The 27,346-nt window shown below is 31.1% G+C and overlaps 2 protein-coding genes across 2 annotated transcripts; both read right to left on the bottom strand.

Moving 5' to 3' along the window:
* Positions 1 to 2,424: 2,424 nt before the first annotated feature.
* On the bottom strand, positions 2,425 to 6,744 carry LOC145000610 (aspartic proteinase 36-like). The gene is made up of 10 exons (XM_078959871.1): positions 6,404 to 6,744; positions 4,859 to 4,988; positions 4,522 to 4,769; positions 4,186 to 4,404; positions 3,833 to 3,998; positions 3,662 to 3,735; positions 3,193 to 3,289; positions 2,923 to 2,989; positions 2,763 to 2,834; positions 2,425 to 2,669 (listed from the first exon to the last, which is right to left on the bottom strand). The coding sequence occupies exons 1-10, from the start codon at positions 6,664 to 6,666 to the stop codon at positions 2,479 to 2,481; spliced, it is 1,527 nt and encodes a 508-aa protein (XP_078815997.1). The 5' UTR covers positions 6,667 to 6,744; the 3' UTR covers positions 2,425 to 2,478.
* An 11,396-nt stretch (positions 6,745 to 18,140) lies between these two features.
* LOC145010504 (uncharacterized) lies at positions 18,141 to 20,030 on the bottom strand. Its single transcript, XM_078969039.1, has 2 exons — positions 19,066 to 20,030; positions 18,141 to 18,921 (listed from the first exon to the last, which is right to left on the bottom strand). The coding sequence occupies exons 1-2, from the start codon at positions 20,028 to 20,030 to the stop codon at positions 18,141 to 18,143; spliced, it is 1,746 nt and encodes a 581-aa protein (XP_078825165.1).
* Between the last annotated feature and the right edge of the window lie 7,316 nt (positions 20,031 to 27,346).

Genomic DNA, 27,346 nt, shown 5'->3' with positions numbered 1-27,346 from the left:
TTGTAAAAAAAAACTATTTGACGCCTGCCGCTTTGCGCGGGTAATGACTAGTATATATATATATATATATATATATATATATATATATATATATATATATATATATATATATATATATATATATATATAAACGGGCAAAAACAGGTAATACATTTGTTGGTATTCACGATGAAATTAAATTATTAACTACAGTTGCATGATAATTAATGATAACTTCGCTCATTGTGGTTGTTTGTGAGACCATACAACGCATGTATGCTTAATGCAATGACCATGGATATATATATATATATATATATATATATATATATATATATATATATATATATATATGGAAAAGTTCAATAGAGAACCATAATTATGAGTTTTTTAAGGAATCAAATCTTTTTTTTCAATTTCTAGAGCTTATTCTTAATCGAAAAAAAAAATTTAAAAATATCTAAATTCATATATTAACATTGTGAATGTGAAAAATATTTTTCGGATTCACCGTGTGAATCCGGATTCACGTTGTCAATTTTCGAAAATTCACATTGTGAATTGGACATAAAAAAATCGAATTTTATATCATTGGAAAAAGGATAAAGAATTAAGAATTTATGTATTTTTAGTTTTTTTTTGATAAAAAATAAGTTCTAAAAGTTGAAAAAAAGATTGGTTCCTTGGTTAATTATAGTTCTCTATTGAACCTCATCCTCTATATATATATATATATATATATATATATATATATATATATATATATATATATATATATATATATATATATATATATATACATATATATATATATATATATATGTTCTATGGAAAACAAAAACACTATAAAACATGACAATGCATAAAAAAAAATTTTAGAGATCACAAAACTTCTTTTGACTTTATAATGAAAAAATCGCAAGTTTTTCTTTAAATTCACTAAAAAATATATGAAAAAAATTTGATTTGTTTTTCAGCGAATTTAAAGAAAAACCTGCGATTTTTTCATATTTAAAGTAAAAAAAAAAAGTTTTGTGATCTCTAAGTATTTTTTTTTATGTATTTTTATGATTTTTAGGGTTTTTTTTTTTTTGTTTTCCATATAACCCTTATATATATATATATATATATATATATATATATATATATATATATATATATATATAATCTTATTATACAAACCTTACTATTTCTAAAAATACATTTAAGACGTCCAAACCTTTCAGCTGAATGTACAAACATTTATCAACAAATTACAAAATACAATGAATTAAGTACAAATGTAAAATTAATATTGAAACATTCAAACCAGATCCTTATCTTACCCAATATAGATGATTTAAATTTTAAAAAAAATCATATTCTTTGACTAGAATGAGTCAACATGGTACAATCCTTAAAACATAATATACAACAAGGTTATGCAATCAGATCTTATCCGTGAATTAGTCAACAAATGTTAAACCAACATTTTCTCAATTTCAGCTTTTAAATTGGTCAAAATCAAATGAATTGGTTAGATCAAATCGGACTTCTTGAATGAGTTGAATTGGGCATTATTGTTTCAAATGAATCTTATCGCCCTTGTTATTAAGGCGTTATTGTTTTGACCTGGCTCATTCCTTATCTCGCTGTTTCCCCATATCTCGGCAGATTATCTTCATTGTTCATATAAAATTGAAGACACATCCAAATAAGTTCCTCTCCATCTGTGATTATCACCTAAACCTCCACCGTCCAGCAATAAGAAGTCGTTTTTGCGTTTGGTTCATCAGGTCTATTTATTTACCGATTTTGTATTTTTTTGTTTAGGGCAAACTAATTTCTGAAAGAAAGTTAATCGCACCCGTCGCTTGGCGCGGGTAAACGGCTAGTATATATATATATATATATATATATATATATATATATATATATATATATATATATATATATATATATATATATATATATAGTTGTTACTGAAAACTAAGCATTAAATGAAAATAATGAAAATATTATTATGTAGGAGCCATGTTGGTTGCACTAAACACTTATGCAAAAAAAGATGTTTCATAAGAGATTGAAAAAATCTTTTACGTGGGAGGAAACACACATCTGCAACAATATTTTTGGTGTACAAGATTCTACTAGGAGTAGTTTAATAGATATCGACCACATTAGTTGTACATGTTGGAAATAGTGAAAAAGCGGTATACCATAACGGCATGCAATTGTGGCATGGTGATGGTTAAACGTGATGTGTAATAGTCGCACAAAGTGTCAAGTTTACGTGTATTTTACAGTATATCAAGTTGCATACAAAACATGCATATAGTGCATCCTCTAGCCAATCTAAATGAGGGAGTAATACCAACAAAAGATCATTTACCCCCTACAATTAAGAATCAAGTAATGGTTGGATTTTTCATTTACATGAACATGTATTTGTTTTTATGAATTCAATTACAATGTTATTTTATATCCACTAGCTTGTAAAATTAAAGCATACATATTAAATTAAAGGGACATATGAATAGCTTGAAAACCAAGAAACATCATCGTCAGTTGTGCTATGGAGGCAATAACAATGACTGGAATTTGTTGGTGACTTCTAATCCACAATGATCTGCCACCACTAATCTGATTGGGGTTTACAACTTCACCGCTACTGCTACTTGAGTTGGAGGAGACTTCTACAATTGAAAAACCTAACAACATATTGATCAACAACATAATTTAATATTTTATTGTCTATGTCTATCAAAATAGAATTTATTCATTTGTTTTATAGATAAACTCACAGTCATAGTCTGCCCATCCGATCTGTTGAGCATCCAAATCGTAAACAATAAACTTGTTTTTAAGAACAAGGTCTGATCAATAACCGAGTGAAAAAATTAAAAATAAAATAAAAGCAAAGTCAATTATAGGGTTTTTATGTTCCATTATTATAATACATACCTCCTAAAATAGTAATTCCTTTCTCGGGACTCATCTGAAAGCCCATGCACCACACCTCAGCCCCACTCTATTATATTGCATGAATCATATCAAGATTCAAGTAAAAATATACGTTAATTAGGCTGTATCTTTTACACAAGCTATCTAGGACTATTTTTGTACCAACGATATAGGTCCCAACCCCCGTAACATCAAATACAATACAACTAGTTTTGCTTTATCTTGTCCAAATTATCAAATGCGAACTTAACATAAGGCTACATAACATACCTTGGAGCTTTGGAGAGAAAGGTAGTCTTGAGGTCTTAAATGCATTGAAGCACCCCCGACAAAGTTCAAACTTACGATGGGAAATATATTAGAGACACTGAAATAATAATAAAATCTAATTATTAAAATAATAAAAGCACGTATCATATCGAATGATACAACAAAGGATGAACACTCGTTTAGTCTCAAAAGCTAGATTTGAAATTTAAGGGTATATATATATATATATATATATATATATATATATATATATATATATATATATATATATATATATATATATATATATATATATATATATATATATATATATATATATATATATATATATATGACAATTTGTAGTATTTGAAGTCTAAAACCGGTTTAAAGAACTAAAGATGGACTGATGGACATTTAACTAGTAAGGACAAAAAAGGGAGGAATATAAGTGCTAATTTAACTGCAATAAGTTTTTAAGGTTCTAAACCTGGAAGTAATTGAATAACAAGGATTTCCATTTGATGTACGTTGTTGTACGGACAACGAAACCGACTTTGTGATCTGCACCAACAGAAGTAATACCTCAATGATGACACATTAAGAAATAAAAATATAATTTTATAATGTTTTGCTGATAGAAATTTTCGATTGTACTTACAGCATCTACAAAAGGGGTGTAAGCCTCTTCAGTAAGGTATGCCAGAGTTGTTCCCGAATCAATTATTGTTCCAGCTTTATCATTATTTATTGCAAATACTGATGGATCAATGGATAATTTTTTACCATTGATCAAAATACTATGCAAATGTGTACTATAATACCCCCTGCAAACATACATCGAATGAAATTAGAGATAGTTGGTGTTTCTTTTGACTTAATGAACTCAATGGTAAAATATATATATATATATATATATATATATATATATATATATATATATATATATATATATATATATATATATATATATATAAAGGTTTTATTTTAAATTAATACAGAAAGAAAACTTACTGTGATTTGACAAGTGGAGTAAAAATGATATGTGGCACCGTTGGCTGACCTATAACCAAAATCCCACCTCCATCAGCAAGACAATGTGCGAATGAATTTGGAGCAATCCCTTGCGAAGAAAGTTGGGATATGACAGATAAACCTTGTCGCCCCAATCCCAAAACCCCATCAACTGCTCCATCAGATGTAGCTAAGATCCCAGTTTCCATTGTGCTACACCTGTTGCATAATTCAATAAATCAACGATCTTATTTAAGAGAGTGAAATGATTGGGTAACTCCGAAAAAAAAAGGAAGCAAAGGGGAAGTATACAAAAAAAAAAAATTGATAACTTACCCAAATACCACAGAAGCGGAAACATTTAATGATTTTGTATCTGTAAGAAATATCTCTAAATGAATTAAGTCAGATACATAATGACCTAATGTTGCACTACCGTCTCCATAGTAAATTGTGTAAGTGCACTGATTATGTGAACATGAGCTGGAATTATAAGTTTGACCCGCTAGAGAACATATTTTGTTTGAACATGAGATAGGAGAAGATGTTGATGAGCTTGAAGGGTCATACAATGTAATAGGAATCTGTTGAACAAGAAAAAATCATTTACATAGTAGTTAGTTCACAAAAGTCACACCTTACAAAAAAAAGAAATTATAAGAAATGAACATACATTAAACTTGCTTGATGTAGGGCAATCAATGCAAGGCTTGCAACCGACCCATAATACATCACTTCCTGTGTCAATTTGTACATAATAATCTTTTGGAGGAGATCCCAATTTGATTTTTGTGAAATACAACCTACAAGATAACAAATTAGAGTATATCAATGATCCTGACTCACGATTCACTATCCTTAAGATGTTAGATTAAGAGAAAACATTTAGTAAAAGATTGTTCTCTTAAAGAAATTTTAGAGCACAAGCAATTAAAGAGATAATCTTTTCCGTTTTGGGGGTCGATTTGAAGGTATTTTCATGCCCAGGGAGAAAAGATTAAAGATGCCCATGTTTGACTTAAACGAATACTATAAGATATAATGATATAAATTACTATAACTAAACACTTAGAAATATATTTAAAATACATATATACTATAAGATATAATGATATAAATTACTATAGCTAAACACTTAGAAATATATTTAAAATACATATATATTTCCATGATAAACCCAAAACAAGGAATAGGGTCACAGACTAAAATGCCAATAAATAGAAAGCTTAAATTAAACACATTTATCCTATGATGATATAAATTGATAAATCAAAACATTTAGAAGCTTCAGTTTAGTGCCTCTACATTAGAAACAATGAATTAAATCTATAAACAAATATGAAAATACATTGACTTACTAGTTTCTCACATCCAATCAGGTTTTAGATAGTAGCAGATACTTTATAGACGATCACGCTACATAAAAAAACTTAGTGCTGATAAAAAAAACTTATGTTCATTCATTTTATAATCAAACTTACTAAACAAAAGATCAGGACCGATCCGTTGATGTTAAGAGCCCTATACCGAGAATAGAAAAAAGGGCCCTTAAATATAAGAAAATCAGTTAAAGAAAATAATTATAAAGAAAATATAGAATTGAAGGTAACAAGATTCGAATACAATAAGACACCACTATCAACCAAGAGAACAACTGATGCTGATAGTTTGTTATTTATCTATGTAAATGTATATAATAAAGTGGTGGAGCATGGAGTCGATCCCAGGTGGATTTAAAACAATTAAACTAAGGCACGTAACCAACCAAATGAACTACAAGTACCTCAAATATATCAGAACGTAAAATAAAATATATATAATCAAAATTGAAAGTCCCAAAGTGTCCTAAATTGAAAAATAAATAAATAAAATATAAAATATAAAATACACAATTAAAATTTAGGATTTATTGAGAGATCGTAGTTTGTAGACCAAAAAATGTAGAGGACGCAGCAAAACCACAACTTCCAAGCCAAAGGGAAATTGGGCAAACTTGCAAAGAAATAAATTTAATGCCGTGGTTTTTAACTTTTTATTTAATATACACACGAGAAGAGACGCAAGTTCAATTTAAAAATAAACATGCCCATAACATATTATTAGAAACTCATGCAAGTAACGAAATTAATCAACTTCCACCAAATGAAGACGATAAGCATTCTGTAATTCCATAAATTTAAAAATGAAAAACAAAAGTTTAAGGAAATTGTGTACGTACCCAGCCACATGAGGATCATAACTTCCTTTAAGACCAAATCCGATAACACCTCTTGGAGAATTATCCTTCTGAAACATCCTCCCGTGTCTGAAACTATCTCTATCTCTGAGTTGACTCAACTCAATTCTGTGGTTCATCGGAAAAGCTCTTTCTAGAGTGAGAGTGAGAGTGGCCGGAAACCCAGAAGCCACATGCAGAAACATAATGGCGCCTAGTAGTGTTGAAGTAACAGCATTTCTGAGAGTAATATAAACGATTGACATTCTTTCTCTCCTCTTTCTATTCTTCACTCGGACAAAACTTTTTAAAATAAGTTACAAATGTGAGCCCTAATAAGTTGATTAACTTAGAGGATTAGTACAACATCATAGTTTTGTTGCTGGTTATATAGAAGTAAAGACGTAGCATAAAGTAACTCAAATAATAACACTTTAAACAAAAGCTATTTCTCCATCTTTTTTATCATTTAGTTCACTTTTTTTGATACATCTCCCTTACAATATTTACTAAAAACGTAAGTAGTTACATTTGATAAAAATATAACACCTATGTCTATATTAACGAAATTCTTAAGAATGAAGAAAACTTAAGTACCAAGGATGCTAACGTATGCTTATTAGTTAGTCATGACATATTGCTCATATCTGTGTTTAATTTAGGGCAAAACCATAAAAAGCGTTATAGTTTCGTCGTAATCCGTTTTAAGCACCTATTTTATTTTGTTCTAGAAATAATGCTTATGATTGCAAAAAAGTAAATAAATAATAATAAATACTACCAAACTAACGTCACAATCACTAAAGCCACCAAAATTTAACATATTTTGCAAGCACATATTATTTTTTTTAATAGAAAATAAATTGTGATGATTGAATCGAGTTTTCATCCAACTATAATGGTTATAAATGATTTTTTTAATTTAACTTAAAATTAAACAAAACAAAAGTTATTGAGACATGAGAAACTACTTACCAAGAAGACATGAAATTAAATTTATTTATATAAAAAAAATTATAGAGAAAATAAATTCTAGGTAATTCAACTTTAAGGTTTGATGTAGAAGAAAAAGATGCACATCATGGAATCGAAACACCGGCCATTTTGGGAAATCAGTAAAAGCTAACCAACCAATTTAAATGAGAATTTGAATATTCTTTCAAGACTAAATTTACATATAAACCGGATAAAACTATATGTAGAATTTCTTTTTGACGTTGGAGTGATTCAGGATTTTTATTAAAAAAATGTACAAAGTGTTACGTTGTCGAGGTTGAAATAGGCGTTGTTGGTGCTGGAAAAATAAGTAAGAACAATTGAAAAGTTTTCCACTACGAACAAGGTAGGTATTGCCGGTGCCACTATGGGCATCCATACAAAACCGCCACTGATGTTGACGACACCATAGACCAACCGGAAAAACGTTCACAATAATTAAGAGCATCGCAACGATGCGATTATAAAGGGATGGTTACCATGGGGATGGAGAAATAGATAAGCCGTTTTGAAAGGAAAGTGTTATGCACACTTACGAACTGTAGCGAACACTAACGATAATAAGGCAAGAAAACTTTTTTCTGTTGGCTTATTTTACGAAGATGAGAAGGATTTGGGATGAAAATCAACCGAAACCCATGAGCATAAAAAACGGAGATAGTATTCTGGTGCAGTGAGTTGGAAAAGCATGTTTACCAAACAGTATTTACTAACATTTTATATATTCTTGATTTTGGATGCCATTTTTTTTTACCAATTAAAAAGTTTACCAAGAGTTTTAAGTGTTTTTTGACAGTATTTTTAGATTTTTGTTGTATACACATGATAGTTTGTTTTATTTACGTCTTTTTTGTGGTTTTTTTTAGCATTATTAGCCTTTCTATTGTTATTGCATTGCATATTCTATCATTTATTTATCATGGATCGTATTGAGTGCTTTCTCTTTTGTATAAGGTGTTTTATAGTTTTTGGAGTCTCGTTGCGCTTGTGGATTATCTGTTATGGGCATGTATCTGAGATGTAAGGTAGATATCCCGTATAACCCTACTGTAGAAACCTCCTTGCCATCGCAGTCGAAGAAAGAGTTGGCCCCTGAGAGGCTCTCTCACCATGTATCACCAGTTCTCCCCCACTAAGGGTTCGAACCCTCAGCAACTGACGCTCGCAATTAATCATGGCCCCATTGGCCCCTAACCAGTCCATCCAACAACCACCTTCAATCCTCGCAACGGTATAGGGACTAAATCAACGTGAAACCTCTCGCCAAGCACATTCAGGACACATTCCCGATACACCCTCGCAACAGTCATAGTGCGGTCATCTGCAATCTCTACCTCGAGCAGGGATTCTAGAGCTCCTGGCGTGTCCCAGAACTTCTTGCTAAGTGCAAGAGACACGAAAGATCGGGTAGCACCCGAATCAAACAAAACGTGCGCCGACATACCATTAACCATAAAGGTCCTCATACGAGCACAATGCATATAAAATAAGCACTACAGATATACGTAAAGCAAAGAAGAATGAACATGTACCAGCCACAACGTCTGGCACAGCCCGAGCCTCCTCGGTAGTCAGCTGAAATGCACAGCTCTTCACTGCTGGAGCTTCCGCCTTAACAGGGCGGCCATCGGTAATCCTCATAGTGGCAGGCGCGGGCGCTGCCACTGCTCCTCCCCCTCCCTACAACCTTGGAAAATCGGCCTTTTATGGTTATTTTGGTTGCAGTGGAAACATACCAAGCCCTTCTTAGGGCAATCCTTGCTCACGTGGCCCTACTGACCACAAGAGTAACATCCCGGTATCCCAGTTGATATTATATCACATAAAAATGAATTGATCTAAAAGATGATACCATAAAAACCCTTCAGGAATTTACAATTTTACAACTTTATTGATTTTTGGTGTGGTAATGCAAGAAACCTGCAGATTATTTTTTTTTATATTTATTTTCATTTGTAGCAATTTGTAGGTAAACCCGATCACCATCCGATCATTACTTTACATTGCGCGCCATGTAGGCCATCAGTTAGACTTTTTGCTAGTCCGCATGATTTTCTCTTTATCCAAAAAATCGAACCAAAGGAAGCCAAAATGTGTATATACACACAAATCAACCTTCGGACATTCCCCATACATGCCAAGTGGCTTTTCCATTAAGCCACAAGGAGCATTTGTTCACTACTCCTTCCCATTAATTATGAAAATATGTATTTTTTTTCATATTATTCATATAATAAATAAGTATTATTATGTATAATATATTAATTTATGTAAAAATCAACACTAAATACATATTATTCATATATATTATATAAATATCTATTTTTTTTTATTATTCACTAGTTGTGAGACTTGTATGTTATACGGGTTGGATAAAATATATATATATATATATATATATATATATATATATATATATATATATATATATATATATATATATATATATATATGAAGGTTTAAACAAAAATTTATTTAAATTTGAAATTTAAAATTTAAAATTTGAATTTAAAAGGAAATATATTAAATATTATATGAGTTGTAATATTGTAATTTAATTGTTATTTTCAATTAAGGTAATTATTAATTAAGGTGTAAATATGATGTGTTAATTAAGAAATATAAAAAAAATGAGAAAATGACAAATGGAAAAAATATTTATTTAAAAATACTACAAAAATGAAAAGTGTCAAAACTCATGAAAGATTGACATGTCGCATAAAAAACCTTCATTTATTAAGAATGATTTACCAAACACATTTTTTTTTATTATTCATTTACTAGGTGTGAGACCCGCATGTTATACGGGTATGATAAAAAAATTTAAACACAAAAGTTTAAATAAAATTTTATTTAAATTTAAAATTTTAGATTTGAAATTTAAAATTTAAAATTTAAATTTAAAAGGAAACATATTAAATACTATATAAATACTATAATTATAATTTATTGGTTATTTTCAATTAAGCAATTATTAATTGTGATGTAAATATGATGTGTTAATTAAGAAAATATAAAAAAATGAAAAAATGACAAATGGAAAAAATAATTAATCAAAAATACCAAAAAATGACATGTGTTTAAGTTAATGAGAGAGTGTCATGTGTCAAAATTATTTTCATTTATTAGGGAAGATTATTAGAGAGGATTAAGCACATTTTTTTATTATTATTCATTTAAATTATGTATAAATGTATTTGTATATGTAAAAATTCACCCCAAAAACGGTTTTATAAATACTACTATTGTTATTTCATTACGTATGATTAGTGTAACATTTTTGAATTATTCACTCGAGAACATCCAAATATATGGTATACATCTACCACCATAATGGATATACACTTGAAGATGAATGCATCTCAAACTATGTATTAAAAAGTGTGGATACATACTTTGGAGTTGTTAAACAAAATATGTTTTTTAGAAATATAATTGTGTTTAATTAAAGTAGAGATATATTCAACAATAACCTATTTAAAAAGTATGTATAATTGTGTTTAATTAAGTTTTTTTTTCATATTATTCATGTAAGCTTTTACATATATTAATACGTCTATACATAATTTGCATGAAAAAAAAAAAAAAAAAAAAAAAAAAAAAAAACTTACATGAATAATATGAAAAAAAAAAAAAACTTAAGTATTTTTATACATGATAATGTATATTATATGAAAAGGTAGGTATTTGTAATAGATTATATATTAATCTAAAGGAATAATGAACAGTCGTTCCTTGCGGTTTAATGAAAAAAAATTTGTGCATGTATGACGATGACCTGGAGTTCGATTCTTGATATATACATTTCTAGCTCCAATTTGGTTTGATTTTTTGGAGCTGACTCGGTGCGTACATGGCATTGCCATGCAAGGTTGTTACCGGATGGTGGCCAGTACCAGCAAAATTCCGCAAATGAAAATAAGTATACAAGTTTCACGCACTAGCACACTAAATAAAAAAAGGTCAAATCGCCAAACTTAAAAGTTTTTATAGCATTATCCCTTGAATTAACACCACAATAAGTTGGCTACATGCCTACAATAGCGATTAGCCTAGAGACTAAACAAACATCAGAAAAAAAAAAAAAAAAAAAAAAAAAAATTGTAACAAAGTTTACATTTTCATATATGTTAGATAATAGACTAATTAATTTTCAAAAGACAATTACATAAGAATATATAGAGAATACATAAAACTTAATGGCAAAACCCTAAAGGGTTTGGCCTAAACCCTAATCAGTAACATCCGCCCGCAGCTTGATCAGGTGAAGATGATTAAACTGGAAGAAAAAATAAAAGAAGAAAACATAAAAACTAGATGAAGATTGCGACATCGGCAGTGGTAGAGCTGTAAAAATTGCAGCTAACATCGACTGCTCGTCAAAGAAGAAGCGGCAGCCATAGACAATTCCACTGTAGAAAAATAGAAGATTGGCGGCAACGACGATGATCATGCAACCAACGATAGAGGAGTTCGCAGAAAGGCAACGACAAAAAAGAGGGCTCTAGCTGCGACGGACGGAGCCAATTCCGGCGAGATCGGCAACTGCAATTTTGATGAAGAAAGAAATGACTACTAATCAGAGGTTGTCCCGCAGAGAAGGTGCAATCGAGGGAGGCACAGACAACATCAAAAGGGGTTGAATTGGAAAAGAGATCTGAAGAAATAGCCAACCAATGAGGAGGCATAAGGCTTAGGGACAGGGGTCATCTAAGGAGGAGGTAGAAGTAGATGATGTAATGGAACAAACCGATGAAAGAGCTCTAATTTGGTGCCGGTAGCTAGGGGTGGCATGATGCGGTTCGGTGAGGTTTTTGGCCAAAACCGAACCGAAAAACGCAACTTCGGTTTTTTGAAATTTAGAAACCGCACCGTTCGGTTTTTATGCGGTTCGGTTTTTGTGGTTTTTATTGCAGTTTTTTGTGGTTTGGTTTTTCTATTATGGTTTTTTGTTAGTTTTTTTTTTTTGGGGTTTTTATTTTGCCTTTTTACTAAAACTCACGTAACTTTGTGAGTTACTTTGACTTAGATGAGGAGTGTTAATCATTTTTTGGAGATGAACTGATACCACCACCTATTGGTTTGAAATCAAATTACATAACCACTCATCCAACATGTTTCTAATGCTTGAACATAATACGAATTAATATAACATTTGTTTCACATGTACATGCAATAATATCAATTAATGTATTCATAAAAATGATACTGTCATCACTACTAGTACTCTTCACATTTAAATGTTAAAAAATGTCATAACCATTGTTTGTTATTGTAAATACCACTGATTGTATGCTTAAATATATAAAATCATCTTCCGATAGATAAGATAGATATTTATATTTATAAAAATTTTAATTGTCATAAGTTCTTGGTTCTTACAAATATCAACACTTTATATATATATATATATATATATATATATATATATATATATATATATATATGTGTGTGTGTGCGGTGGGATTCGGTTTTTTATGTTTTTTGCGAGATTAGAAACCGCACCGCACCGAGTATTTTCGGTTTTTGCAAAACTAAAAACCGTACCATCGGTTTTCATTTCGGTTTCGGTTTATGCGGTTTTTTCAGTTTTTTTGTTTGCGGTTCGGTTTTTGCTCACCTCTACTGGTAGCTATTTTATTATTTAGGCAGAAAAGTGACAAAAATGAAAAATATAGAACATAATGAAGGCACCTCCGATGACTATTAGAGAAGGTCGAGGTAGAAGGCGGTGACTATGGATTGTGATTAATAGTTAAGTTTTATCCTATAGCTCTGATACCATGTTAGATAATAGATTGATTGATTATCAACAGACAATTACATAATAATATATAGAGACTACCTAAAACCTAATGGCAAAACCCTAAAGGGTTTTAGCCTAAACCCTAAGTTTTACCATTAGGTTTTAGGTATTCTCTATATATTCTTATGTAATTGTCTTTGAGAATTCATCAATCTATTATATAACAATATATTTACATAGCTCAATTGAGAATTTAACATTACCATTTTACTCTACTCTCTTTAAATTGGTGAGATCTGTGTTCCTTATTGTGATTATTGTTGGAAAGTATTTTTAACCCTTGCTAGTTTAAAATAGTTTGCCAATACTTCAACATCTAAAAATATTTGATTGCATAGGGGACCGATGACTATGTTTGTTGTAGCATGCTTTTTTGACTAAGTTGAAAAGTTACCTAAAAAACGTATTTTTCTTTGTGATGCGTGTTAGCTTTTAGTCCTGAATTATAATATTATAGTTAAAAATGAATTCACTGTACAAAATAATAAATTTTCTAATCTTCCAGATTTTCCATTTTATTCATAAAAGAATATAGACGGGAACATTTACAAACATCAACAAAGACATTCTAAGACTTTTTTTTGAAGATTATTTTGTAGCTCTAGCATGTACGGTAAGATTATTTGGAAAAAATATCGATCATTTTTTAAGTTATAATTTCAATATTATTGATATCATTGATTTTTGCAAAACATTCATGATTCATATCTAATTTCCACTCACCCAATACTATTAATTAGATTTTGAAAAATATCTCTCATTCTTTTTAAGTTATAATTTCAATATTATTGATACCATGGATTTTTGCAAAACATTTAAGATTCATATCTTTCTAGTTTTCGTTCACCCAATGTTATTCATATATCCCAATGTTATTCCACTACAAAAATACTAACCATTAGCGGCGATAAAAATCATCGCAATTGATCATCTCTGTCGTCGCTAATAGTATTAGCGACGCCACGTCGTCGCTAATGCATCGCCGCAATTAGCTCGTAGCTAATAGCCCCATGTCATTTTTAATACTGTCGTCTCTAATAATTGTCGTCCCTAACACACCACTGTCGTCTCAAATAGTGTCGTCCCTATTAATATTCCGGCAACCGGTAGGATTTTCCGGCAATACTAGCCGGACGTCCACGTCGTCACAATTGACAGTAGTCGTCTCTAAAGGCATCGCTGCTAATTGTTTTATTTATTTAATTTTTTTTTTTTGAGAAAAACTTATTTTTTATAATATTAATTTATATATATTATAAAATGCTGTTTTGATAAAAATACATATATAAATACATACCACATTATATAAAAACATCAAAAATACCATATTCCATAAACTATTTTCCAAACAAACATCAAACATACCATATCTAATAAATCTTAAACAAACGTTTAATATATATCATACATCAACTATTTTCCAAATCAAAAATAACATCCTCCATATCATAAAACAAGAAATACTAGTTGTCTTCGTCTTCCCCACTGTCCTCCTCATCGTTATTTTCCTCGTTGACTTGGTTTTTAAACGGGCGAATAATGTCTCCAATGGCCGTCACAAATGCCGAGTTTTGAAGAAAAACATTCACATCAACATCCTACAATTAAATCACAAACAAATAAGTTATGAACAATTCAACAAACTATCAAACTATCAAAACACCAAATCAATTAAGTCTATAACAATTTAAGAAACTACCGAGCTACCAAAAATTACTACAAATACATTAAGTTCTTAACAATATAACAAAGCAACCAAATTTTTTAAGAATTTAACAAGTACCTGTGTTGGTTGCGATGCTTGTGACTGTGACTGTCATTGGGATGAAACACTTGTACCCGCAGCTGAAGAAGCTTTAGGCCCAATGCCTCTCACATGTCCCCTTCGAGTACCCAACACCTTCTAAAATATTGCGATCCAATCAATGGTGTCTGGATCACCACCAGAGTCGGCTATATGATGAGTCTGTAGAGCAACCTCAGCAACTAAGGCATCCTGTATTTCACAAAGATTGTTAATATACGTTAAAACTAACAAAAAAAATTCAACAATCTATTTCATTTTTAAGTAGTAATAACTTACATATTGCTCTTCAACCAATGGATCAACAAATTCCCCTCTTTTATTTACATGCGTACGATGAAATACTTCTAGTCTATTCAGATTCTGTTTAACATTGCAAAATATACTATATTTGAATAAGCATTAAAAAATATGTTATAACTGAATAAACATTATTGTAACTTACTTTCTTGAAACAAGCACTACCGTAGCTGCACGTCCCTCCACGATTATTCACTACTTGCTTCTTCCGGAATTCTTTGTTTCCAGCGGATCGTTTTCGATGTTTTTCTGTTAAGAAACGGTCAATAGTAGCATTCCAACGCTGCTGATCCATACCCTAGGGGCTTGAGCCCTTACTGCCTCCACATTCCCTGCAAAATCATCAAAACGGTTTTTTGCAATATTTTTGCGGCCTCTATACCGTGCACATATCCGATTGTTCAATGATGCCCAATAATTTGAAGCCATGGGATGATTTGTAATCATGTCAAAATCAAACCATCTCTACAAAAAAAAAATAGAGAAATTAAAAATAAATCAAAATTAAAAATATTAAATATATAACTTTATAAATAATTTACCGAAAGATACTGCAACATTCCAACCCTTTCGGCTTCAGAAACCTTTGTCCATGTGTCTTTATCAAAACCGATGTCCCGCCACATATAGCTCCCAACCTCCCGAATAAAACATTCGTACACCTCCCCAATCAGCATGATAGTATTTACATCAAATACTATCTTAAGAGGCCGTTCACCGTTAGCTTTATAGAGTTTGTGATTTTTTTTATTTACCGTCATGCCTCTTCGTTTCGGAAGCACCACTGCATAAAAAAATATTAGTCAAGATAATTTTTTATATACATACAATGTGAAATACAATGAATTAGAATAAATTATAATTACCATCGTTTTGGTGATCACCAAAACCCCCACCGAACGGATGTGGTGGCTCGTCACCACCGTCGCCTCCATGACCCATCACAGCAACCATGAGATGGAGCAATGCAATAAAAAAAAATGACATCCTGAAAAATTATAACACAATATATATATATATATATATATATATATATATATATATATATATATATATATATATATATATATATATATATATATATATATGACTACAACAAATACAAACTTTATTTTACTAATTACATGTAAAAAGATTTTTTTTAATCATTCTCGCCCCCAGACACTTCAGTGTCTACCGATACATGACTATCATCATCAGAATCTTCCTCATCATAATCAGTCTCGCAATTAGACACATTATTGATGATACTCGTCGGTGGGTCAACTTCAATATCATCTTCAACCGATTGAGAATTTTGAAAGTACTGGCTAAAGTCAATTGAGAGAGTCAAATTAGAAGAAGCATTACTAAAAACGACATCGGTTGAATCATTGTCGACATTTTCAATGGGATCATGATCAACATCATTCATCGGTAGATCCCAAATTCTTCTATAACTAACATTTTCAACAACCCACCGTTGGGTGTCATTTTCGTCATTTGGAGAAGGTTCTTGGATGTAAAATACTTGCTTGGCCTGCGTAGCAAATATGAGTTGATCTTCGCTGCTCAATTCGCGTTGTGGGTCGATACTGGTGAAATTATTATCAGATTTAACTCCTGCAGTATCGAACCACTTGCAACGAAAAAGTACGGTGGAATATTTATGAGGATAATGCAACTCGATAATCTCTTCTAGCTGACCATAATATTTCTGCTTATGCTCACCCTCAGTTAGAACCCCCGAGTTTTGTGTTGATCGTTGGGCGTCACGCATAAGTACCATATACCTAACACCATTCACTATGCAAGCGGTGTAAGTAAAGGCATGCGCACGCACACCGATTGAAAGAGCCGATAACTCCTTATTAAACTCTGGAGAATTTTGTTTTTGCATATCATAGACCTTATGAAGGAATCATTTAGGAATTCGATTTTTTCATCACTTTCAGGATGTAATGATTTGAATTCACTACATTGATGAATATATATATATATATATATATATATATATATATATATATATATATATATATATATATATATAGATAAGAAGTTTATTATCTATATATAGATCCGGTAAGAAATTTTTTTTGGTAGGAAGATAAGAAGTTTATTTTCTACATATTTGTTTGACGAACAAAATAAATGAATCACTAGATGATTCATTTGTAAAATGATCACAAGAAAAAATTCCCAAAAAAACATATTTATGATTCATTTTTAAGTAAATTAAGAAACAATTCATTTTTATGATAATTTTAGTGAATAACAACAAATTCATTGTATAAATGAATCATCGAGATGTTTTTTTGAGAATTTTTTCTCTTGAATCATCTTACAAATGAATCATCTAATGATTTATTTTGTTTGTTCGCGAAAAAAATATGTAGAAAAAAAAAACTTTTTACCTTCCTACAAAATATATATATATATATATATATATATATATATATATATATATATATGTATATATATAGTCAAAATGCGAAATTAAAAAAAGGCAATGAATTAAAAGATAAGAACACTTATGCAATATACGTTATGATTTCCTCACAATTATCAAGCACAAACCAATGTAGATGTTTTCTCTCCTCTAGACTGAGATTTTTCATTTTCCTTCCACTAGTCGGTCGACACTTAGACTGAAACACCCATAAATTTGTTTCTTTTATGATAACATCCTCGTTTCTTTTAAGGCGATTGAATCAAGTCTCAACATCTTTAAGGTACATCGAACAAAATGATAATGCCTCTTCAGCGACATAACCCTCAGCTATAGAACCTTTCGGCCTCGCCTTGTTTCTGACATAGTTTTTTAGTTTTTTCATATACCTTTCAAAGGGATACATTCATCTCATACATACTGGGCCTCCAGAAATAGCTTCATCAGGTAAATGCAAAACTAAATGAACTATAATGTCAAAAAACGCAGGAGGGTAGATCACTTCTAATTTGCACAATATTTTAATAATGGTTGGTTTCGCTTCTTTCATATCCTTCACCGACAATGTTCTTGAGCAAAGTTGCTTAAGAAACATACAAAGCTCTATTATTGGTGTAAAAACACCTTTCCCCAAAACCCCTTTAACTCCAATGGGTAACAAACGTTGCATAAGAATGTGATAATCATGAGATTTCAACCCAATAATGTTAGTATTGGTTTCATTGACTTTGTTACCGATGTTAGATCCAAACCCATCTAGCAGTTTCACATTTCTTATAAACTTACAAAAACGAATGCGGTCAGGTTTCGTGAAGGAGTAAGGTGGATGGGGTTTATGGAACTTGTTTCCATTCTTTTTCAACCATAGATTTTTCCGAATGTTCAGTTTTGTCAAGTCCGCCCGAGCATTTGATGTGTCTTTAGACTTATCATTCATCAGAGAAGTACCCACAAGACTCTCACCCACATTTTTTTCAACATGCATAAGATCGAAGTTGTGCTTCAGCTCCAGAGAAGACCAATACTCAAGTTCAAAGAATATGCTCTTTTTGGACCAATTCGACTCGAAATCCTCACGATCTCTCTTAATACCAGCTCGTTGAGCATCTACTTTACACGGTGGACGAAACAATGGACGAGCGTGTTGCGCTTGTATTTCTTCCTCACTAAACGTTCTTGGAGGACCTCTTGTCTCATGTTATCCATTATAGTCCAAACTTTTTCTCCATGGATGGTCAGCATCTAAGAACCAACGATGACCTATATATACGACTTTATTTGATACTCGGTATGACGGGGTGTCTTCGTTGCAAGTCGGACAAGCTTTGTACCCTTGTCCGCGCCAACCGGATAAACTACTACGAGCAGGAAAGTCGTTTATTGTCCATAACAACATCGATTTCATATTGAAGAATGTATTTGCCGCTGCATCTTTAGTACGTACCCCGAAACTCCATAACTGCTTCAACTCATCCACCAACGGCCTAAGGAACACATCCAAGTCCTTCCCGGGTCCTTTGGGGCCGGGAATCAACAAGGTCAACATGAAAGATGACTCTTTCATGCATAGCCATGGTGGAAGATTGTAAGTGGTGAGTATGACAGGCCACGTGCTGTGAGGATTACACATGTTACCAAACGTATTAAAACCATCAGCAGCAAGCCCTAAGCGTACGTTTCGGGGTTCCCTCGAGAAGTCAGGATACTTCATATCAAATTTTTTCCATGAAGTACCATCAACGGGATGAATAATCGTACCATCTTTGTATTGTCCGGTACTATGCCAAATCATATCTTTAGTTGTGTGTCTTGAATAGTACAAACGTTGTAGTCTGGGGGTCACGGGAAAGTATCGTAAAACCTTATGAGCCACCTTCTTACCCTTTGTATTTTCATCAACCCAACGACTCTCATTACAAACTGGACATTTTTGCAACAACTCGTGTATTGACTTATAACCTAAGCCGATCTTTTTAAGTGTCTTTTTTGCTTCATAATGTGACGGGGGGGGGGGGGGGGGGACCCTGTTTCCTTCAGGAAATGCAGTTTGCAACAACTCAAGAAGCTGATCGAATGAACTATCAGTCCATTTGTTGATCAGCTTGATATGCACCAGCTTTGCTAAAAAGTCAAGGGATGAAAACGAACATCGAGGATATAATTTGAATTGGAGTTCCTCTAACAACTTTTGAAATCCAACATCAACACCTCTACCGTCTGTATCTAGGTTCCCTTCATTGCAGTTGGTATCGTTTTCAATCACACCTCCCATAACATCATCAATAACATCGACCATCTCGTTACTACGCGGTGTGTCTTCGACAACCGGGTGAGTTGTATTTTCTCCGTGATACTTCCATATAATATAATGTGGACTAAAACCATGTTGAAGTATATGGAATTTCATTATGGCTAGTAGTATAAATTTATTGACATTGCATTTGTTACACGGGCATCTAATTTGACCTTTGTTATCGACATGTGGTTTGGACCTCTCGAGAAAAGATTCAAGTCCTTGTTGGAACAAGGTAGACTTACGGTTTTCAATAGTAGTCCACGTTTTATCAATAGACATGTTGCAACTGAAAAATAAGTTAGGTTTTAGTGTTTACTCTACAAGAAGTAGACCTTGGATTGAATATTTATAAGGATAGAGTAACCGCTCAATCAGATGGAATAGAAAACCAGACAACAGGAGAGTATTCACAAGGGTAGGTTTCTTAAACAATCAATCATGTAATACACATATATCGAGAAGCAAAGAGAAAATAACAACCGAATATTTCTTAAATTTGTTTTTTTTATTATATCATGATACTTTAAACGATAGTAGATTTAGCGTAGCGTTTTAATTTTTAATTTTTTTTATTATTAAATTTTACTTTAAACGATATTATATATTTGTTATTTATTTAATTAGTTTATTATGGTTTATTATTATTCTTCTTCTTTTTTCTTTTTAAAACCTTTTTGACCAATTTTAATTTATCAATTTATTTTTGTTTTTATTTTTTTGTTTTGATTAATTATAACTTAATAGATTTAGCGTAACGTTTTAATTTTTAATTTTTTTATCATTAAATTTTACTTTAAACGATATTATCTATTTGCTATTTATTTAATTAGTTTATTATGGTTTATTATTATTCTTCTTCTTTTTCTTTTTAAAACTTTTTTGACCAATTTTGATTTATCAATTTATTTTTGTTTTTATTTTTCTATTTTGATTAATTATAACTTAGTAGATTTAGCGTAGAGTTTTAATTTTTAATTTTGTTTTATTACTAAGTTTTACTTTAAACGATATTATATATTTGTTATTTATTTAATTAGTTTATTATGGTTTATTATTATTCTTCTTCTTTTTATTTTTAAAACCTTTATGATCAATTTTGATTTATCAATTTATTTTTCTTTTTATTTTTCTATTTTGAATAATTATAACTTAGTAGATTTAGCATTTTAATTTTTAATTTTTTTTTTATTACAAAATTTTACTTTAAACGATATTATATATTTGTTATTTATTTAATTGATTTGTTATGGTTTATTTCTTTTTCTTTTAAAAACCTTTTTGACCAATGTTTCTTCATTAGCTTATAGAAAACAAATTATCTATTATGATGTATTTATTTTACATACATATCCGCACATATACATACATATACATTTTTAAATATATATACAAACATATACACACATTTTTACATACATATCCACACATATACATACATATTTATATAAATATACACATATACATATACATTTCACATACAAATACATACATTCCATCTATATACATGCATACATACATTTTAACATAGATATTTTCATATATCTACACCCATATACATAGATTTTTCACATATACATACATTTCACATACAAATACTCTTATACGTATATTTTTTCATACATACACATACATTTCATATACAAATACATATATATACATATATATTTCACATGCAAATACTCATATACACACATTTTTTCATACATAGTCATACATTTCATATACAAATACACATATACATATACATTTCACATATAAAGCCCAACATTTCTTATTTAAAAAACATAAAAAAAAAAAAAACATACCTGGAAATTGAAAATCGATTAGGTGGTGGTGCGGTGGTCAAGATCGCCGGAGTAGATGTGGTATCACCAGAGAAGAGGTGGTGTCACCCGAGATGTTGCTGTGAAACCACCAAAATCACACCAAAATCCAAAATTAACACACAAATTCGTTTTAGAAAAGAAATTGAAAGAGAAAGGAGGGAAGGGAGCACCTACTGTTGCTGTAAATGCTGGAAAATCGGAGTGTTGTCGCCGGAAAATGTATCACTGCAGCCTGGGCCAAAAGTGTGTGTGTGTGTGGGGGAGAGAGAGAGAGAGAGAGAGAGAGAGAGAGAGAGAGGAGTGAAGAGGAAAGGAGAAAGGAGAAGCTTTGTGGTGGTGGTCGCCTAAGAAATCGAGAGGATCGGAGTATTTGCACTGGAAAATCGTCGGAAAATCGTCGGAAGGTAAACACGATGGAGGTTTAGTGTTGTTATCGCCTGTTTTGAAACACGATCGGAAGCTAAATATGATGGAGCCTTTAGCGACGATGCAATTTGCGGCGACAAGACGGCAATTGGGGTGACAAGTTGGAGGGAAGATATCCCACTTTTTTTTTTTGGTGACTAGTAGCGACGACGACGTCGTCTCTATTAACGTCGTCGTTATTACCTTGGTACGGAGAAACCATATCCGTTGGATCATATCAAAAACGAACGACCACGATTCACTCTGGGGAAGTCACACGGATCGCCGACGTGGACTATTAGAGGCGACCCTTTAGCGGCGACTCCAATCTTTTAGCGACGACACAAAGGCGCCAGGTCGCATGTCGTCCCTAATACTCCCTGTCGTTTCTAATAGCGTCGCCCCTAATACCTATATTTCTTGTTGTGTTCATATATTGTATCCCTTTGAGACGGAACTATGTTTCATTAGTGTTCATATTAGTTGCTATTATGGATGGAAACTATGAGTTCATGCCTATAATGTTTGGTCTTGGTGTCACACAGATTGTCCATTCTTGTTCTTAGTTCCTGGTGAGGCTCAACAAATGTCTTAGGGACGTTAGGTAAGTTGCCTTCATAAACAAAGGGTCGTGATATCTCCACTGGAGTAATTTATTCATCCACTTGATATCATATTATTTTGAGATTTTTCCCTTCTTTTTAATTTTCAAAAATATGAAAAAATTGAAAATATACCAAACGTCGTTTTCTTCATTAACCCTAGTCGTCATACAAGAAACTCCGATCACTTCTTCCAAGTCGCCGACCCTCCTTCGTAATCGGTCCCCGTTCTGAATCGATCCCTATATACACCTTCAATAAAACCAAGACCCATCCCCAATCGATGCTCCAACTATGTGTGCAGGTCTCTATCCCAATCTCTGCTTCGTTTCTGGATGGCGTGAATGGACTGAATCCGAAATCATCTATACCCAAATCTTAACTAAACTTTCTTTTAGCCTTTTTTAAATCAGCAAATTTGAATACTTTCAGACTTGTAATAACACTGTGAAAGCACCAACAATTCTACTGTTAGCATTGTTATTATCTGATAGCTTTGAATCACCAGAGGCTGAAATGGATAAATACAAATTGATTATATATAATCACTGTAGTATCTCTTATATATAAGATGTGATTTCGTTCATATTCATTTCGATCAAACAAACATACATGTACGGTGATTATCATAAAAATAAAGGGGGTTGTACATGGTGATTTGGTTGCTTGTTGCAGGTGTGATGGTGTTGGTGAAGGTGAAGCCAATGAAGAGGGAGCATGGGTGGCAATGATGATGGTAATGGCTTGAAGTGGAATTGTGATGATTGTTCATGTGTATGATGAAAGTTATGTTCAACTGGGTCGATCAAGAAGACGATGGAGGTTGCGTGGGAATGGCGTGTGGCGTGAGATGATTGTATTGGTGATGACAGTATTCTTGGGAGAAGATGATGAACTTATCGCCGGCTATCAGCTGTTGGTTGATGGTGGCTGGATGTGAATGATGGCATGTTGGATGGGGTGACGGGTGTTTGATGGCAATTGGTGGAATGTAGAAGATGATTGGATGAAAGAGTGAACGAGAAATAGGGTCGTGCATATCTCAATGTTAGAACAGGGGGTTACAATGGTGGCTGTGATGGTGTTTTCCGGCGAAGATAAGGAGCAAATATAACCCATTTATCTCTTTCACATTAAATTAGCAATAAGGGCAAAAATATCATAACATTATAATTTTAAGTGGACACATAAAATAAAAAAGTGGAAGTATCAACTCCCATAAACAAAATATCTTCTTTCATAGATATTTCTCACTTATGTATTCCCAAATTTCTAAAGAGGGTATTATTATAAAAATTTTATAAGAATTTTTGTACTAGGCTTGGGCGAAGTGTCATAGTGGAATGTTTGTTTAAGCAGACATGCAAATCCAATACAATGTTTGATTTTGACGTAAAATTAGGTAGACATTATTGTGCAATAAAGAATTCTAGAAGAGGAAGTATATGAGTCCGGCTTGACAATATTGGACACGTAAAATGGGTAAAGGCTTTATTCCCTAAAGCCCGTTTGAATATAATGGATATTGGTATTCAGGAAGAAATTAAATTATTAACTGCAATTGCATGATAATTAATGATAACTTCGTTCATTGTGGTTGTTTGCCATGTTTTGAAAACCGGATCGGCCGGTTCGACCGGTTCAACCGGGAACTGGTCTCGGATCCGGTTCTTAAATGCTAAAAACCAGTATTCATGTGAACCGGTAAAAACCGGTCCGGTTGAACTGGTAAAACCAGCCAAAACCGGAAATTTTAAAAAATATATATTTTTTTTATTTTTTGTATTTTTTATATAATTAAATATAATTATGACATCATACGATTTTTCCGGTTTTTGAGACCGGTCTGATCGGTTGGACCACCTAAACCATCGAACCGGTAAGATGACCAGTTCGATCTCCGGTCCGAGTTTCAAAACGTTGGTTGTTTGTGAGACCATACAACGCATGTATGCTCAACACAATGACCATGGAGGTATATATATATATATATATATATATATATATATATATATATATATATATATATATATATATATATATATATATATATATATATATATATATATATATATATATATATAGGTTTTAGGATCTATGGAAAACAAAAAATCCTAAAACATCAAAATACATAAAAAAAAAAAAAAATATTTAGATATCACAAATTTTTTTTTTGACTTTATAATGAAAAAAATCGCAGATTATTCTTTAAATTCGCTGAAAAAAATTTTGAAAAAAAATCGATTGTTTTTTCATCAGAGAATTTAAAGAAAAACTTGCGATTTTTTCATATATATATATATATATATATATATATATATATATATATATATATACACACACACACACACACACTAGCAATTGGCCCGCGCAAAGCGATGGCAAAAGATTAGTTTGTTATTAAAGAACATATTCCAAAAAACAGTTACCACATTAGTCAATCGAATATGAAAATTTTTGAACTTTCGCGTTTTATTGGACATGTGTTCTAAGTCTATTGATTGTCTTTGTGCTTGTTCGGTATATATTTTCTTACATTGGATTCGTTATACCAAAAACAGATAATATAGAACTACATTTTCATCTGGTATGATACCAGGAAAAGTGTCATTGGTGAATATTTTTTTTTTCGGTGACATTTCACATTCCAAATAATAAAAATAATTGTTATTATCATTTATATTATTTTTTGGTTAATATAATTTTTATACAAGACACTTTTAAATAAGAAACTAAATAAAAAGAAAGTATAAAACAACCAATATATTCTTGCTTTTAATCTTAAATAATAATAATAATAATAATAATAATAATAATAATAATAATAATAATAATAATAATAATAATAATAAATTGTTAAAAGAAAATGAAAAAAAAAAGATTAAGTTAGGGCCGTTTGATAGTTGTTGATTGAGAAAGTGTTGATTGAAAAAGGTCTGTCTGTAATAAGTTCTGACTAAGTAAAAAACTATGTTATTTGATTATAAATCTAACTGAATGTGCTGACTGATGTAAAATGACCATTTTACCCTGATGTGCTTTATAATAATAATAATAATAATAATAATAATAATAATAATAATAATAATAATAATAATAATGTATACAAAAACTTCCAGCATAATAGACATTAAATATAGTATTTTAGAGATTAAAATATAAAAAACTCTTTAGCTTGCTGGTAAACATCATTATATGTATAGTGAGACTTGAGTTCAATTCTTGTAACCTCTCATTTTACTTGTTTTTATCCAAGGCCAAAGGTATTATTGTAAAGTTTAACTCCTTTCTCAGTCAGACATTTCTTACCGAGTCAGATAGCCAAAGTTGGACAATCAAACACATTTTGCTGTCCGAGTCAGCCAAAAACGTTTGACTTGACTCGGTCAGATGCATATCAAACGGGGCCTTAGTCTTTTTATCCCAAATGACCAAAACTGCTATATATATAAACCACAAGGATACAACCTATTAATTTTTTAACTTAGGGATCAAAACTTATTAACATTTTAACTTAGGGACCAAAAATTGAATCAGACCAACGCTCAAGGATCATTTCTATAATTTACTCTAAAATAAACGGGAAAATAGTTTTGAAAAGTGTATTTGAATGAGTGGCTTTGACGTTTTATTGGGTGTTTTTAAAATCTTTCTGGATAAGATTTCAAAATATAGTTAGTTTAACTTTTAATTATTATTTTAATAAGAGATAATTGTACTTTAAGCATATATATTTGTACAACTTAAAAGTATTATTATTTTATTAATGGTTACTTGTAGTATTAGTTTAACGACTCGAACATTTTAAAAAAATATTATTATTATATTGAATCTATTTTTAGAAATAGTAAAATTTACTTTATAATGTAGTTTATATATATATATATATATATATATATATATATATATATATATATATATATATATATATATATATATATATATATATATATATATATAACTGTTACTGAAAACTAAGCGATAAATGAAAATAATCAGGGGCGGATCCAAGGGGATCCCGGGATACCCCTCAAATTTTTTTCGGTAGTGTAATTTTTGTTTACGTATCCCTTAAAAAAATCGGTATAGTGTATATATACGCATCCCTCCACTTATAAACATAACAAACAGTTGGTCTGTTGGTAAAGGTGTTGGCTTATTAAAGTAAGGTTTCAAGATCAATTCTTGCTTCTTACATATTCTTTGATTACTCTTTTTTATTTATTTTCCCAGCTATTCTATCCCACATCGTTAAACACATGTAAACTCAACCATTTTTTTCTATTATATAAACATATTATTCTCATGCTTTATTTGATATCTACTTTGAGTCCTACATCGATTCAAATATCAAAATATACTTCAACTTCATGTTTATATAACAAGACTTAAGGTTAGCTAAGAATTCGATTAAGATTTGGGTTTAAAACTGAAACTGAACTGGGGAAACCCAAGCACCCCGGGAAAAAAAATGGGTTACCTT

Source organism: Lactuca saligna, chromosome 1 (assembly GCF_052625555.1).
Source record: "Lactuca saligna cultivar CGN05327 chromosome 1, ASM5262555v1, whole genome shotgun sequence".
Classification (NCBI taxonomy): Eukaryota; Viridiplantae; Streptophyta; class Magnoliopsida; order Asterales; family Asteraceae; genus Lactuca; species Lactuca saligna.
This window is presented reverse-complemented; position numbering and strand designations above follow the sequence as displayed.